Genomic DNA, 16,298 nt, shown 5'->3' on the forward strand with positions numbered 1-16,298 from the left:
GAGCGACGCCTTCTGGCTCCCGGCATCATTACATCGCGCAGGGAGGAGCTGCTCCCGCCGCCTCCATGCTCCAGCGGGCAGCCAGACTGCTCCATTGTTAGGGAAAAGGCTGACAAATCCCAGGCGACAGGGCAAAATTTCTAGTCACCGTGGAGACCTGGGGCTGACACACACACACACACACACTTGCCTACTATTAAATAGTGCCTGTAGAAATTTAGTGTTCTCCATTATTCTTTTCTACAGTCCTTGACATTTTTTTTTCTGACATTTTGAAAGCATGAATGAATTACTAATTTATGCTATATTTTTTTGTCATCAAAAAAAGCAGTCTAAATGTACTAGTGCCTTATTTTTTTAAAACTATTTATAATTGTCAGAAAGGAGTGTCATATGTTTATTAAATCCAATATTGTAACAAAAGGGAATAAGTTAAATAAGCCTGAATCCACCAGGTACAGCTATTACAGAATGCATCCAGTCAAATATTCTTAGTCATGTTGCACGATGTAACTGCCTAGAGGTTTGTAACCAAAGAACTTTATTATGTTTCCTGTATTTTATTTTCGCTGTTTGTATTCTTCAAATGTATTATTTTATTTTTCATTCCAAAGGTATGTGGGGAATCTGTCTAGGGATGTGACAGAGGCACTGATTCTTCAGGTGTTCAGCCAGATTGGTCCATGCAAAAGCTGCAAGATGATCATGGATGTAAGTCTTGCATATATGCAAATTATATGAAAATATAGAGGTTGAGCTATAACAAATACTCTACTAACCATTTTATATAGCTCTACTTTTTTTTAACATGTTTATACTCTTTATGCTATTTTTGCCTTAAAGTCTCTAGGCACTGTAACTACCCTGACTGTGCCCTGGCACTATCTCACAGTAAGCCTTAATCAGTCTTGGCAAAGGTTGACAACTTACCTGGATCCCATTGGGCGCCAGTGTCACATCCACAAAAAAGGACTGCGTCTTTAGCTGAGAGCATAATTTGAGTGTGGTTCTTCATTGTCATGTGCTTTATTCTACAGAGATATCCAGCTTCTCCCCCTGGGCGGGATATGGTAAAATCATTTACCATGTTACTGTGGGAAAATGCCAGGGCATTCCTAGCACCATAAACACTGTAGCAGACTTTAGTTGATATTCATTTTTTAACATTGACAGTTCTGGTTTATTTAATGTGCATGTGTTTTTTGTAAGAAAGCAGAACATTGTTGCATAATTCCATATTTTTATTATAACACCCCTGGGTGCTGCCAGAGATGGCAAGTAAAGTTAAAACATTTTATGGTAATTTTATTTTCTTCTTTCTTTCTATAATGTTGCAGCTGATGGGTATTTTCTTAAAAAAAACATGTTCTATACGAAGTTTAACATGTGCTTTACTAGCATATCTCACATGATTGCTGCCCAGATGATCAATAAATGTAAAGTTAAGCTTACTGTGTGGTTTAGCTTCTCTATAACCTATTAACATTTTTAAAATGTTTATTTTTTTAATTTATTGTTTTTCGTTTACTTGTATTTTTATAAAATATATGTCCTAAAAGATTAACATAAAGATATTTATCAATATATTTTTTGTTGTTGAAAAGACGGCAGGAAATGATCCATACTGCTTTGTTGAATTCTTTGAGCATCGACACGCAGCTGCCTCCTTAGCTGCTATGAATGGACGGAAAATAATGGGCAAGGTATGTTTTTATGGACTTTTGCCTTTTCTTACTTTTCTCGCTCCTAAAATGTTCACTTATCACCCTTATTGTCCATGTTGACAACTTAGTCTGTTGGCCAGGATCTGGTACAGGTTGAGGGATTGCTAGGATATAGGAGTAGGGGGTTATGGGAAACTAACATCAGGGGAGCTCCTGACAACGGCGTTTGGAACACGCCGAAACGCGTGTAGAGAGTTTTTTAATTTAATCTCTGCACTTGGTAGCACTATGGCTATTGATTTTTAGGTGTCTATTTATAACTTTAATAGGAAGAGTTGGTTCCGGTAGACACTATTGGTCAGACCACAGTGTCGAGGTAACTCTTAGGGTGAATTGAGATTTATTTATTTTACTTTTTTTTTTGTGAGGCTTTTCATCTGAGTTTAGACCAGATTACCTGATCCCTTGTTCTCTGGGGACCCTGTGCCTTTTCTCTCTCCCTTACCTCGTTTACACGACCTTACCGTCAGTCGGACACTAGGGGAACTGAAACTTAGATGCTAGCTAGTACTCCAGACAATTGATCCCCATGGAACCGTTTAGTAGATCTCCCTTTTTTTCCCCAAGTTATATTTTTTGTTTGCATATCCCTTTTTATTCTTAGATTGATTAAAGGTAGGGCCCCCCTTCCTCATTTCTTATACAGTGGAGCTCTCCTGATGTTGGTTTCCCCTTGTGGGACTCTATACATCACCTACTCCTATTTCCTACATATTTTGGAGGGTTACCCCCACATTGGAGCTCCCTATTAGGTGGTTACAGTGGTGCAGCTCATGAGCCCTTGACTTGTATCCGGACTTGTGACCTGCACTCTGTTTACTTTATTTCTCCATTTTGTGTTTTATTGCTAGGAGATAATTGTTTAAGGTAAAAACAGGGCGATATAGTAAACAAGAATTGCCTCAAGTGATACAAAAAATACAGATTATATTTTTTGTATGATTGGCATTGGGTTACTTATCCCTTCCATATCAGGGTTTCGAAACCTGCATGCTTGGCAAGGGCTCCTCCTATGTTGTTTTTATTGCTGAAATCCACTAAACATCTATATATCATTGTATGAGAAGTCAAACGTAAACTATATTTCAGTTGGTGAAATTTTTTGACCTTGATAAACAGTTTTAGTATACGGTGTTCAAAGAACTGTCACCTCTTTTTTTTTTTTTTTTTTTTTTTTTTTTTTTTAAAAGTGGTTTTGTCATCCATAACGAACTTCATAGCTTTTGTATCTTTACAGTATGAAAAGTAGGAGCTGCTGTCCTTTATGTATGGGCAGTCAGGTTGAAAAAACTTGACCGGGCAGAGCATAAAAGCAAAGGTTTCTTTAAGTTGCCAATCAAATTCACTCACAATCCATCAGTAAAATCTATCCCACAGAAAGATGGTGGTTTTAACACTTATAGGGTCAGGAATACATGTTTGTGTTCCTGACCATTTAGTGTTCCTTTAACACAAGTTGTTGTTTGTGTTGTATTCGATACTTTAAAATCCAGACACATCGCAGTTTTAATTAAAATATGTATTAATAAATATGGGGACCATATTGTGTAATAAATTATATATTTTATTACAGGAGGTCAAAGTGAATTGGGCCACCACCCCTAGCAGCCAGAAGAAGGATGCAAATAGTAAGTAACAAGTCCCACTCCTTGTTATTACAGTAATTTAGTGTTATTCAAAGTGAGACTAACTGTTCAATCACTGTTTAAAATTTTAGTAGAGCATTTTTATTTATCCTAAGATGAGTTTGCTATGAATTGTGTTTTTGTGACAATATATTTACGAACAAATCTAATCTTTGTCATCAGGTAGTTCCGTTGTCAGCACACTGCGTTCTCAAGGTAATTGTGTTTTTGTTTAAGCTAAATTTTTATTTTCTTGTGATATCCCTTTCTGTCATCAGTCTGTTCCATCTTTGACTTTGCTAATTGTTTTGTGCATATGGCTATTTTACAATGAAATGTTTCCAGTTTACTTGAAATTCTGCTCTCTATGGTCTACTTGATTTCCCCACCCACCCCCCAAGCACTCCTCTGTGAATATGAATATATTTCGTTTTATATAAAGTTTTTGTTTCCTCTCTTTGTTTTAACATATAAAGTCTTGAGTTTTCATTGGCAGCAGCATTTAAAAAGTTAGACAACTATATACTACTTGGGAAACACAAGAATATTGATAGGCTGTGCAGAGTCACAACTATTAAATTATCTTTTCTGCTTGTGATTATAGCAGTATGAATGTACTCCGTTAACATTATTATTTTTTTTTTACCTGTGTCCTCTTTCCATTTCCTGAAAAGACCATTTCCATGTCTTTGTTGGTGACTTGAGTCCAGAGATAACAACAGATGACATAAAAGCAGCTTTTGGACCTTTTGGGAGAATATCGTAAGTCGAGAGTGTTTTCAGTTGTTGCTCTTTGGCATTCTCAATGTATTATTTTATAAATGCTTCTGAAGTAATAGAATATATTGTGTTGCTCTTTTATTTTATTACTATTAAAAGTTTTTAATACTGAATTTCTCAAAATTTACAGCAGACCACAGACCAAAAAGGGGGTTAACGCTTTGACCTGAGAATTCAGTTAACAGGCCACGTATGCCCTTCTTTTTTTTTAATTCAAATTTTTATAATTTTTCCTCTTATGTTTTATGCTTTTGTTTATTTTCGTTAACGTTAGTTAGAATGTCTGCACTGCAGAGAATGGAAATTGTATTTTAACTTCTTCACATCTGGTGCTTCCTGCTCCCATGTAGCAGGTCACGCCTGCACTTGAAAGAGTTAAGACAACACTGATTTTATTAAGCGTGCAAATAACCAATAGCTTAAACACTTCACCAAAAACATTATCTACAGCCAAAGCTAAGTGTAGATCTTACAGGTAGTTTTGTATTGCAGTGTAATTTTTCTTTTCAGTGTTTAAGTGATTGCTTGCCATAAACCTTGATGCTGTACATTTTATAATTTGAACAAATTGCACTACAATGCAGCCGTACCCATTTCACAGTTGGGAGCAGCTTTAGTTGGTGTTAATGTGTTTATATTTTAGTATGAGTCAATTTGCATGTACACCAGATTGTCTATCCTCTCATCCTTTCTTGATTTAATAAGATTATCTCACTTTAGCCCTTATTGACAGTTTTGAAAGCCCTGCTTCCAACTCTTTTCATTTGCTGGTCCGTTAAAGGTTAAAATCTTAATTTTCTTTTTTGAAGGCACGGTGTGGTTTTGTGTGACTTGCTTTCCTTTTCTGTACATAGTGTTCTTTCTTACAAATGGATAAAGTTAACGATTATTTAACCTTTTTATTATTTTTATATTTACCCTTCTTACTAGTGATGCACGAGTGGTGAAAGACATGACAACTGGAAAATCCAAGGGCTATGGATTTGTGTCCTTCTTCAATAAGTGGGTAAGTGTCCAGTCACATTATACAATATATAAATGCAGTCCAGGTTAAGTCTATTTTCCACTATTTTGTCTTTGGAACTATTGTGAAATCTCAACAATTCACACTTTAGTGAGTAATTCTGTTTGTGTTATTTTGGTAATGCACAATCATTTATTTTTTGTATTTTTTCATAATAGACAAATGACTGTAATTTCTATAATTATTTATATATATATATATATATATATATTTTTTTTTTTTTTCTAGTCTTTGAGACAAATAACATTCCAGGTTGACGATGGCTCACAATATGCAAACAGTGGACTAAAAAATATATGCTAGAGTTCACAAGGATTTGCAGCTTCCTAATTAAGTTCTTCTAAGACTAGGAAATTGCTTACACCTGTCATCCAATCCTAGCTTCACTGTTGTTTTTATGGGAATGCTAAACACATTCCTAGTCCAAACTTTAAGTTGATTTCTTTTAACAGCTCCATCACAGAGCACCAATGGAACTTTTGCCTTACTGATACAAATCTGTCTTTGTTGTTGTAAATCTAATAATGTTGAAACAGATAACAAATTGCTGGGTCTTGCTATGTTTTATAGTTCTCATGTTTTATAATTTTTTGAAGATGTAATGACTTTCCAAGTGTGTGCAAACTTAAAATACTTTCATTTTGCTCTTAATATATATTGCTCCTATCTATATCTATTTTTTTTTTCTTGTTGGCCCTAGTTTCCCAGTGTAATTATGAAATTAAACTTTATATGCCTCTCATTTGGATAGGATGCAGAAAATGCAATAGCACAGATGGGTGGCCAGTGGCTTGGAGGTAGACAAATCAGAACCAACTGGGCTACAAGAAAGCCCCCAGCTCCGAAGAGTACCTATGAGTGTGAGTATATATATTTTACAAAAACTTTCTCTCTTCTCAAACCTAATCTTACCTTATTCCATTGAATATGTGAATTTTGTTTCTTGATACATTTACACCCCCTCCCAGTTACAGAATAAAAATCACTTTTCTCAAATGTCCTTGTTTTTCTTTTTGGGTGTGGATTTTCATACAAATGTTATGGGATTCTTAAGCTGAAAATGTATTTTTTTTCATTTTAGCGACTACTAAGCAGTTATCATATGATGAAGTGGTCAATCAGTCAAGTCCCAGTAATTGCACTGTGTACTGTGGAGGCGTGACATCTGGATTAACAGGTTTGAACATCCGTTATCATTTCATTTCTCCCAGCTCTTAAAATATATGTACTTTGTTTAACCTTTCTTCTTTATTGTGCAGAACAACTTATGCGGCAGACTTTTTCACCTTTTGGGCAAATTATGGAAGTTCGAGTCTTCCCTGATAAAGGTTACTCTTTTGTACGGTAAGGTCTGCCATTTACCCACTACTTCTCTTTGACTGTTAACAAAAAAGGTTTTGTTTTTTGGGGTTTTTTTATGCTTGTTTTTTTTTTTTTGTTGTTAATCAAATCTAGTGACATTTCATACTTGTATATGTTGGACAATGACTAACCTTTGCCACTGGTGTTATATGGGGTACCTTTTTCACATAAGCATTATGGGAAAGTCCTCAACAAATGTTATGCCAAATATTAGCGGTCATTGTTTAATTGTTTTAACTCTAAGAACCACATCCACGACAGTCCTCTGCAGTATTTATGATGCCAAGATGCTTTTGGAGTAGTCCCTGGTTTAGTCAGTTTTTAAAATTTTCCATGGTGCCTGCAGCCTGTCTTGTCACTTGACTTATTGCTGTTGTGGAAATTAAAGCTTGACATAACCAATAATTTGCCTTATTTGGTTGTCCTTTTTTGGCTGAATTATTAACTTATGCTGTCAGTTGTTGAATACTGTGCAGGTTTGGAACAAAAATTGGAATTGCTCATGTAAAAGTGTAATGGGTGCAGGGAACAGGGTCCCAAGATTTGCATTAAACACGTTAATTTGACATAGAAATAAGGGATCGGACAGGGGTATGTACCTTAATGTGTTGTTGTGTAGATGATGCATTGACTATCTCAAAGCTGAATTCATGATGGAATGGCTTTTCACAAAATGTTTGACCTCATTTGGCAGTCCTTTATTTATTCATTTTTAACATCAGACACTTGAAATATTGGTGTGTTTTTTTTTTTTTTTGTGCCTGCTGTACTTTTTCATGATTAAACCCGGTTTAATAGCAGAACCATGCAAAACATGGCTTAAATGACGCATACTAAAGAGCAATTGTCTTGTACATGTTTAAACCCAGTTATTACTTGTTGTTCCAGGTTTAATGCACATGAGAGTGCAGCTCATGCTATAGTCAGTGTGAATGGAACTACTATCGAAGGGCATGTAGTGAAGTGTTACTGGGGCAAAGAGACTCCTGACATGCTGAACACCGTTCAGCAGGTAAGAGAGGTAAAACACTGTTTATATTGATCAAATCATTTCAAATGCATGCAACCTCCTGCAGAACTTTGTAAAATGAGAAATATACATTTTCAGTAAATCTCACCATTTAAAATCACTTGTAACTCCTGTTGACTATTTTGTAAATGGTGCTCTTTTCTTTTAATTATGTTACATACTTGGTAAATGACATCACTATCCAGTTCAGTCATGGTGCATATTTACTGTGTAGGTGTAAACCAGAAACCTACAAAGGAACGTGCTCCTTCCACCACTTGTTTTAATGGGGATTGCCCTATTTCATGACTGTAAGCCACTTTTAGAACAGAACACTTTGGTACATTTCCCCAATAACTTCTGTTTCTCCATGTGAAATTTATTTTTAAATGAAGTATGTGGGGGGAAATGAGAAACCCATACCTACTTTTAGTATATGACTGGATACTTCAGACATATACATGCACCTTGAGTCGGACAGAGTTGGAAACAGTCTCTATATAGTCTTCCTTGCTTTTTTGCATGGAGTAAAGCCGAGAACACCACAGACACTGTCCAGCCCGAGGTGCATGTATATGGATGAAGTATCCTGTCATATATTAAAGTTAAGTATAATATATGTGTGTGTGTGTGTGTGTGTGTGTGTGTGTGTGTATATATATATATATTTTATTACTATTTATTTATTATTAACCCTTTATCCTGCAACTAGCTGCATCCATCTCCTTGTTCCAAAATCTGTCCTTTGCATCTGTCGGCATACAAAGGAGACATGGAATAATGTTTTTTTCTCCTTTAGCCCTAACTATGCCTTTGCTAACTCTTTAAGGGGTTACTATAAGTTTTTTTGTTTTTTTTTGAGAGCGGGAGGAATCTTTCTAGTGCAATGTGCCCTATCTGGCACTATTACAATTCGTAATAAACCTGCAAAAAAAGGATTTACTTGCCTGAAATCCTGTGCCGGGTGAAGCACCTGGTGTTGCTTTTCCTCATCCTCTCATGACGTCACGAGGCCGCACACAGTCCAATCAGTCTTCTCATAGAGAAGCCCGTGATTGGCTTTTTGGTGGGGAGGGGGCATGTAACCAAAAAAAAAAAAAAAACGTAGGGAGGGAGGGGACACCTAGCTTCCCCTTACATGTGACATTGGCAGCCCAGAACTCTCTTCCAGGCTGGCAATGTCAATTCTGTGCATAAACTACATCTGTTGGCAGCATGCAGTGCGCACTGACAACAGATGTCATTTATGCACAGAATTGACATTGCCTGCCTGGAAGAGAATTCTGGGCTGCCAGTGTCATGTGTGCTGGAGATGCAACTAGTCTTCAGCAAACAATTTGCAATAACTCTGCATGTGCAGTGTTTCAAGCTGAAACTTTGCACATAGATACTTCAACCAAAAGTGAAGTGGTCATGGTGGTTGGAGTAACCCTTTAACACAAAGGTTGCATAATTAAAAAAACAAAAAGGCAAAGTTCTAAATGTTGAAATATATTCTGTTGGTTTCAGTGGTAATTGTTAATTAGTTAGCAATTTTCCTCAGTATAACGCTTACCTTGATAAATCTCCCCCTAATTATTTTAAGTAATTTTGCCTAGAATTTTTGTAACTCCATGATACATTTAAAAATAGCATGTTTTGAAAAAAGGTAAATTTGCATATGTTCAATATGAGTCGCTTTATTCCTCACTTGCTTTTCTTTTGACAGTTAATTTAAAACTGTAAAAAATTCCCAAATTCTAACTACTAAATATAATGCACACTTTTATGTACCAATCAGTGCTATTAATATTTCATTGCCTTTACTTCAGACATTGTGCTCATTTGCATAATTTGTCCTTATTCCTTCCCCCGCAGCAAAGCCAAATTAGCTTCCCCCCACCTTATGGCCAGTGGGGACAGTGGTATGGAGGAGCCCAGCAGATAGGCCAGTACATGCCTAATGGCTGGCAAGTGCCAACATATGGGGTCTATGGACAGGCATGGAATCAACAGGGTTTTAGGTAAGAAATGTCGTTTATGATTACCATTTGTTTCCCAGATTCCAGTTTACTATAGTAATGAAGCAATTGCTAATGCATTGCCTGGTATACTTAAAGAAACACTCTACACACCTAAATCAATTGAGCGGTTTGAATGTAGTGTCCTTTTTTCTTTTTTTTTTCCTTTATAAATCTTCATTTACAAAAAGTGAAGATTTCAATGACTCCTTTATAAATTCACTTTGTTACACACCCTGGCTGTTAATCTGAAACCCAGTCATGTTAATTCATGGTTTGGTTAGCTCAGTGTAGCTAAACCCACAAGGCTGCATTGGGACACGTCTGTTTGGACAGTAAGTCTGGGCTGGGTTAAAAAGGGAGGGCTGGCAAAGGAAGCAGAGAAAAGATCTTCGACTTTTGCAAGTTGTTTAGATATCCTCATAATGAAAAAAAATCATTAAATGCATACATGTTTTCATTAGGGGTATTTCTAATGTTTTAAATATTTTTTTGGCGCAGTGGAGTGTTAAAAAAATTAAATAACAAAGTATATATATATTTTTTAATCCTCATAATGCCACCTTCCCATCTTTACTAAACGTTTTCCTCAATGGAAGGTAAACAGTATAACTCCAATAAGAGATCTGTTTGCTGAGCTATTGACTTTAACTCCTTCACACAGCTTATAACTCTTATCTGTATAGTATTTCAGAGCCATGCTAAGGGGAAAGAAAGATCGTAATAAAGTTGGTGTGGGGGGCTGGTGTCATGTCAGTAACCTAGCTAAGCCTGATTTCTTTATTGGATGCATGGAGTGGGTACTTATAGTACTTCTAAGTAAAGATTTTGTGAAAAGAAAGGCTGTGGTTAAAGGGGCCAAGTTCCTGCAGAAACATGCAAAGCTTAAGTGATTCGAATTATGGATAAATGTAAATCATTGGAGGCCAAATCATATCAAAATACTTTATAGGGTTACTTTCATTTTTGGCTAGCTAGTGATGCTGGCAGAGGAAGACTTACACCTCTGGTTGCTTCATCTGTCTTCTCAGTATATGCAGCATTTCATACTGAAAAATAGACTACTTGGCCATTTCAAAACACTGATAAGATCTTGATGCTTGGAGTAACCCTTTAAGTTGTGTTTGTGGCTGGTGTTATAACAGCTGGATTCAAATCATTAGTGGAAAACGGTAATTCTGCATACTAGAAAACCCCATTGTTAATGTTTTGGTCTACCCATGATGCTCAGCCAGTTCTTCAACCGTGTTTTTGTGTGTTTGATATGCAATCTATTTATGAGAAAATAGAAAACAAAAAAAATGACAAACTTACTCCCAAAAAAATGAATACCTTTTTTTTAATGTTTTAAGTTTTATGGATGCAACTGTCTTTACGTCCTAATGTGCTGTCTGGCTCCCAAATTCTACAATCCCTAATCAGCCTGAGTTGATCTGTCTGCCATGGTTTTTATGTAGTGCCTTTCCAAGTGTTCTCATCAGATTGTCCTATCCTTTCAACACAGATATACACGGTTTGCTTAACTGTTGACTTAAAGGCGGCAAAATGATACAGTGATGAACATTATTTATGATGTTTTTAGAAGGTCATTATTTAAAAGAAAAGTGTTAATGAAGTGCTGTGAAAATCATTGTAATGCTCCGATTGATGGTTCCCCATTTAGAATAGTCTTTGCAAATAAAACCATTTATTATATGGATGACCTCCATACTTATTCGCACCAATAACAGTGATTAAAAGAGAAGAGGATAAGAGTGGAGCAATATGTCATGAGATCACTATTTAGGCGATATCCCTTAAAAGTATATGCAAAAGTGAGGAGATTAAATAAAGCAAAAGTAATAGATTGTACTGACTTGGTTATAATGTGTATTCCCAAAAAGTATACCCTAAATACAGGGCTAAGGAAATGTACTGAAACAGTGAATTAGCGCTAATCAGAAATAAGTCAAAGGATTTATTACAACAAAAATAAAAGTTTAAAAGATTCAAAACACTGTTCCAGATAAGAGACTACATGCTTGCTTAAACTCCTTCACTGTGTTAACCTCTACCACTTAAGCTGGAAGGCTAGTCCATGCATCCCCTACCCTCTCAGTAAAGTAATACTTCCTGATATTTTTAAACCTTTGAAGCTCTAATTTAAAGGATCACTATAGTGTAAGGAAAACAAAGCGGTTTTCCTGATACTATAGTTCCCTGAGGGTACCGCCACCCTCAAAGTCCCCCTCCTTTACCTTAAACCAGCGCCGGGCTCCCTCGGCGCTGGTGACCTCTCCTCCCCGTCCGACGTCAGCGGAGCCGAATGCGCATGCTGGGTGACTATAGTGTCCCTTTAAGACAGTACTCTTGTTGTGGTAGTTTTTCTTCTTTTAACTATAGTCTCCTCCTTTGCTGTGTTGATTCCCTTTTATGTATTTAAATGTTTCTATCATATCTCCCCGTCTCGTCTTTCCTAAAACTATACATGTTAAGATCCTATAACCTTTCCTTGTAAGTTTTATCCTGCAATCCATGAACCAGTTTGGTAGCCCTTCTCTGAACTCTCTCTAAAGTATCAATATCCTTCTGGAGATATGGTCTCCCCTACTGTGTACAATACTCCCAAGTGAGGTCTCACCAGAGTTCTGTACAATGGCATGAGCACTTCCCTCTTTCTATTGCTAATACCTCTCCCTATACAACCAAGCATTCTGCTAGCATTTCCTGCTGCTTTATTACATTGTCTGCCTACCTCAGATGTTGAGGTTAGGACTCTCAAATATTCTCTACTCTGCCCTTGGGTTTTTATGTCCAAGATGCATTATCTTGCACTTATCCACATTGAATGTCAGCTGCCACAACTTTGACCATATTTATAGTTTACATAAATAATTTGGCTTATCCCCCCTGGAACATCAACCCTGTTACATATCTTAGTATCATCAGCAAAAAGATATACCTTACCATCAAGACCTTCTGCAATATCACTCATAGAAATATTAAGAGAATGGGTCCAAGTACAGATCCCTGAGTTACCCCATTGGTGACAAGACCATGCCTTGAATCAGAGACGTAACTAGAAACCACAGGGCTCTGGAGCAAAAACTGCCCTGCACCTCCACACCCCACCCCCCTCACATCTCCCACCCCTCTCCGATACTTTAGACACACACATACAGGCGGACGGGGAGACGGACACACACAAAATGTCACTTCCCTGAGGTCCAGTTCCACCACGTGGGCCGGGCCGCAACACATGGCGGCACCCAGTCACGGGGGTCCGGTCGCAGGTGCAACCCCTGCGACTGCGGTAGTTCCGCCACTGCTTTGAATATACTCCATTGACTACAACCCTCTGTTGCCTGTCACTCAGTCACTGCCTTACCCATTCAACAATATTGGAATCCAAATGTAAAGATTACAGTTTATTAATGAGCCTTCTATGTGCAACAGTGTCAAAAGCCTTACTGAAATCTAGGTAAGCAATGTCTACTGCACCACCTTGATCTATTCTTTTAGTTATCCAATCAAAAAAATCAAGATTAGTTTGGCATGATCTCCCTGAAGTTAACCCATGTTGTCTCTGATCTTGAAATCCATGTGGTTTTAGATGTTCAACAATCCTATCCTTTAACTTGGTTTCCATTACTTTCCTCACTACTGAAGTAAGGCTTACTGGCCTATAGTTGCCCGACTGCTCCCTACTACCTTTCTTGTGAATGGGCACAACATTCACTAACTACCAATCTTCTGGGACTACTCCTGTTAACAATGATTGATTAAATATGTTAATGGTTTTGCTAGTACACCACTAAGTTATTTTAATAACTAACCTAATTACTATGTTTTTGTTTCTGACAGCTTGTGTGGAACTGTAAATAGAGATCTGTTTTATGCATTACTCAGAAAACCATTTTTCATGGTCTTTAGCCTCAAATGAATTTTTATTTTATTTTTTAAACTTATATCTGATCTTTTTTTAGTCAAACTCCATCATCTGCAACAGCATGGATGGGACCAAATTATGGGGTGCAGGCTCCCCCTGGACAGAATGGAACTCTGATTACAAACCAAACGGGATTTCGTATGGCTGGATACCAAACCCAATGAGAGGAAGGACTCCCAGACATGCCAGCAGTCTGTTGCTGGCCCATTTGTTTACTTTGATACCATTATGAAATCACGTCAGTGCAGATGTCAGATACAGTATATTTATTAAAACAACAAAAAAAAAATCAAACCATTTTTTAAATCATGAAACGTTCATCCATTTGGTTAAAAATCCAAACCACACAATACTAGAGATGCTGGATGTTTGCCAATTTTTGCCTTCCTTTTTCATTTTAAATTTTTTTTTTTTTTTTTTTTTTATATATGTAACTGTTGCTTAACCCTGTCTCTCTTGAAGAGAACAGCCAAGCCTTGCTTGCCAGATCTTTTCGGCAGTAAAAGGGTTAAGTTCCTTTGAAATAATAATAAAAAAATACAATGCAGGGATCACTGCCACTTTGGCAGCAAATTGCACAAAAATGTCTTTTTTTTTTTTCCTCTTTTTTTTTTTTTTTTTTCCTTTCCACTGAAGTAGTGTGCAGTCTTAGATTGCATTCTTAGTATGATTTGAGATGTATTATAAAGTTTAACTGTACAAAAGTTGTGAAGTTGTGTTTGTGGAGGTTTAGTTTTCCTGTTCTTCCTTTTCAAAACCTTCAGTATGAAACACATAATTTCATATTCAGGTTATACACACTGTTCAAAGTTCTTTATGCCCATTTTTTGCCTTTTTTCCTGACATCAATTTGTATCAAATCCCAATGACTTTTTCTTTCTCTTTTCTTTTTTTTTTGCCTTGCGAAGGTATTAAAATAATTTAGCACAACGAGGGCTCTCACTCTGATCCCTCATGTGTTAAAAGGGTTAAACTTATCTTACATCAGAAAAAAATGTGACTTGATCTGAGCCTGTACGTGAAACTATTTCTCAGAAGATTCTTCTTCCATGTTTTCTCTTATGTTTGCAAACTGCCGTTTGCTACTTTTTCCTGTCAATTTCTCCTTCCCTTTTTTTTTTTTTTTTTTTTGTTCAAGAAGGTGCCTAGGAGAAAAATCATTGTTGGATTTATTTCTAAAGGTTTATTATCTTCTATGATCAAAAAAAATACGATGTGGTAATGGGACGTTATAAAATCCCGTTTACTGAAATTGCAAAAATGTGATAAATTCTTAATGAACCAGCCTGTACTGTTTCATCTTTTATTTACATTTACCTGCCATTTTGAAACCTGCTGTAGAGACACATCTTGTATATCCTCAAAAATGTTTTACTGTCCATAAAATTTGAAATCTTTCCAAAAAGTTGTAAATATTCAAATGCGGTTTGTAACTTTGTTTCCCTCAGTTTACAGGTGCTTGTTAAACATTGGATGCTCAAAGCTCCATTACCAGTACAGCTTGTAGTTATTACAGTGCTAGGATGCTGACTCTCCAACTTTATCTTTGAAAATGTTGCTATTTGTATTTTTTTCTTCTTTAATGCTTCTCAAATTATCAGGGAAATGTGGGATAGCCTGTTTTCATTAAGCTTTGATTTAAAGTTGCAGAGACCAGTTTCTAGTACTGTAACCATTAGCATAAACTGGACTACTTATAGTGGTTGGAGTGTCCCTATCAGAGTTTGTGTCCAATTGTTGCAAAAGTTTAGTTTTTTTTGGTTTTTTTTTATGATCCAGTGCCTCTGCTTGCAATCTTATAAAACTTGTTTAAAAAAAAAAAAATCAAATTTCTTTACAGAAACAATGGCATTTCAATAAACATGAAAGTAGCAGTGCTGGATGATAATTTTAAAAAAATGTTAATGTTTTTTTTTTTTTTTTTGCCCTGCTAACAAATCACACCACATTACATTAAACCAATAAATTCAATACAAAAGCATAAAAAAAAATCTGAAAACAAAAATAAACTTTTCAGCAGTTTCTTACCACATTTGCCATTTCCAGCATGCATCTGACATTTACTGTTTGAGTTATTCTCTTCATCATTTCTAATGTTTTGTAACTAATAATTTTATTGTGCTAAAAAACAACATATAGAATATATTATTCCTCAATGCAATCCCAGTTTATAATCTGTGGGTTGCTAGGATTTTCGTTTTGGGAATTTTTTCATTGCTAGCTGTTTTTTTTTTTTTTTTTTTTTATTTATTCTCCCCCCACCCCCCAACCTCCAATTAGAACTTTTGTTCAGTTTCCCAGAACAGTGACTGCCTACAACAGTCTCTGCCATTGAACATACATTGTCACCTGTCAGTTTTATTCAATTAAAAATATTGCTGGGTTTTATAAATGACAACAAAAAAATCTGTATCTGGTGTTTTTACTCAAGTAAGTAGTAATGAGTTATTTTTCTTTAAGTTTAATTGTCCACTCAGTATAATGTATATAGCAAACATCAACAAAAAGTCTACCACACAGCTTAATAAAAGTCTAGTGTGGAAATAAATATCTCTATGTAAAATCTGCAGCTGGTACTCTATAGTTTTCACAGTATATAATTTTCTCCATCTCAGAAATACTAAAATAAACATAGTTTAGCGGTGTCCAAAATCTAACCAAGCAAACTAATAAAAAGAAAACCATTTAGATGCTTGTCCATTGATCAGTGAGTCAGTATCACAAGACCAAACAGAGAATTGTATACAGTTGTGTCATTACCATTAAGTAGGTTAACTTTAGCAATTTATTCCATGCTGATAGGCCTTTTTTATTGGTCCGATTATGACAACTGTGTAACATTTGGT

At 36.1% G+C, this 16,298-nt stretch overlaps 1 protein-coding gene across 3 annotated transcripts in view; it reads left to right on the forward strand.

The window, feature by feature from the left end:
• TIA1 (TIA1 cytotoxic granule associated RNA binding protein) overlaps window positions 1-14,736 on the forward strand; it is a 24,802-nt gene extending 10,066 nt beyond the window's left edge. Inside the window, exons 2-13 of one of the 3 annotated variants that reach the window (XM_063448656.1) lie at window positions 615-711; window positions 1,605-1,703; window positions 3,298-3,352; window positions 3,533-3,565; window positions 4,024-4,111; window positions 5,060-5,135; window positions 5,905-6,013; window positions 6,235-6,330; window positions 6,413-6,497; window positions 7,404-7,536; window positions 9,382-9,527; window positions 13,490-14,736. In XM_063448656.1, the coding sequence (XP_063304726.1) occupies window positions 615-711; window positions 1,605-1,703; window positions 3,298-3,352; window positions 3,533-3,565; window positions 4,024-4,111; window positions 5,060-5,135; window positions 5,905-6,013; window positions 6,235-6,330; window positions 6,413-6,497; window positions 7,404-7,536; window positions 9,382-9,527; window positions 13,490-13,616 (1,144 nt within the window). In that variant the 3' untranslated portion in view covers window positions 13,617-14,736. Of the gene's footprint in view, window positions 1-614; window positions 712-1,604; window positions 1,704-3,297; window positions 3,353-3,532; window positions 3,566-4,023; window positions 4,112-5,059; window positions 5,136-5,904; window positions 6,014-6,234; window positions 6,331-6,412; window positions 6,498-7,403; window positions 7,537-9,381; window positions 9,532-13,489 lie in introns of those variants that run through there. The other 2 variants (XM_063448658.1, XM_063448659.1) reach the window with 2 other exon arrangements.
• The last annotated feature ends 1,562 nt before the right edge of the window (window positions 14,737-16,298 follow it).

This window comes from Pelobates fuscus, chromosome 3, assembly GCF_036172605.1.
Source record: "Pelobates fuscus isolate aPelFus1 chromosome 3, aPelFus1.pri, whole genome shotgun sequence".
NCBI classification, from domain to species: domain Eukaryota; kingdom Metazoa; phylum Chordata; class Amphibia; order Anura; family Pelobatidae; genus Pelobates; species Pelobates fuscus.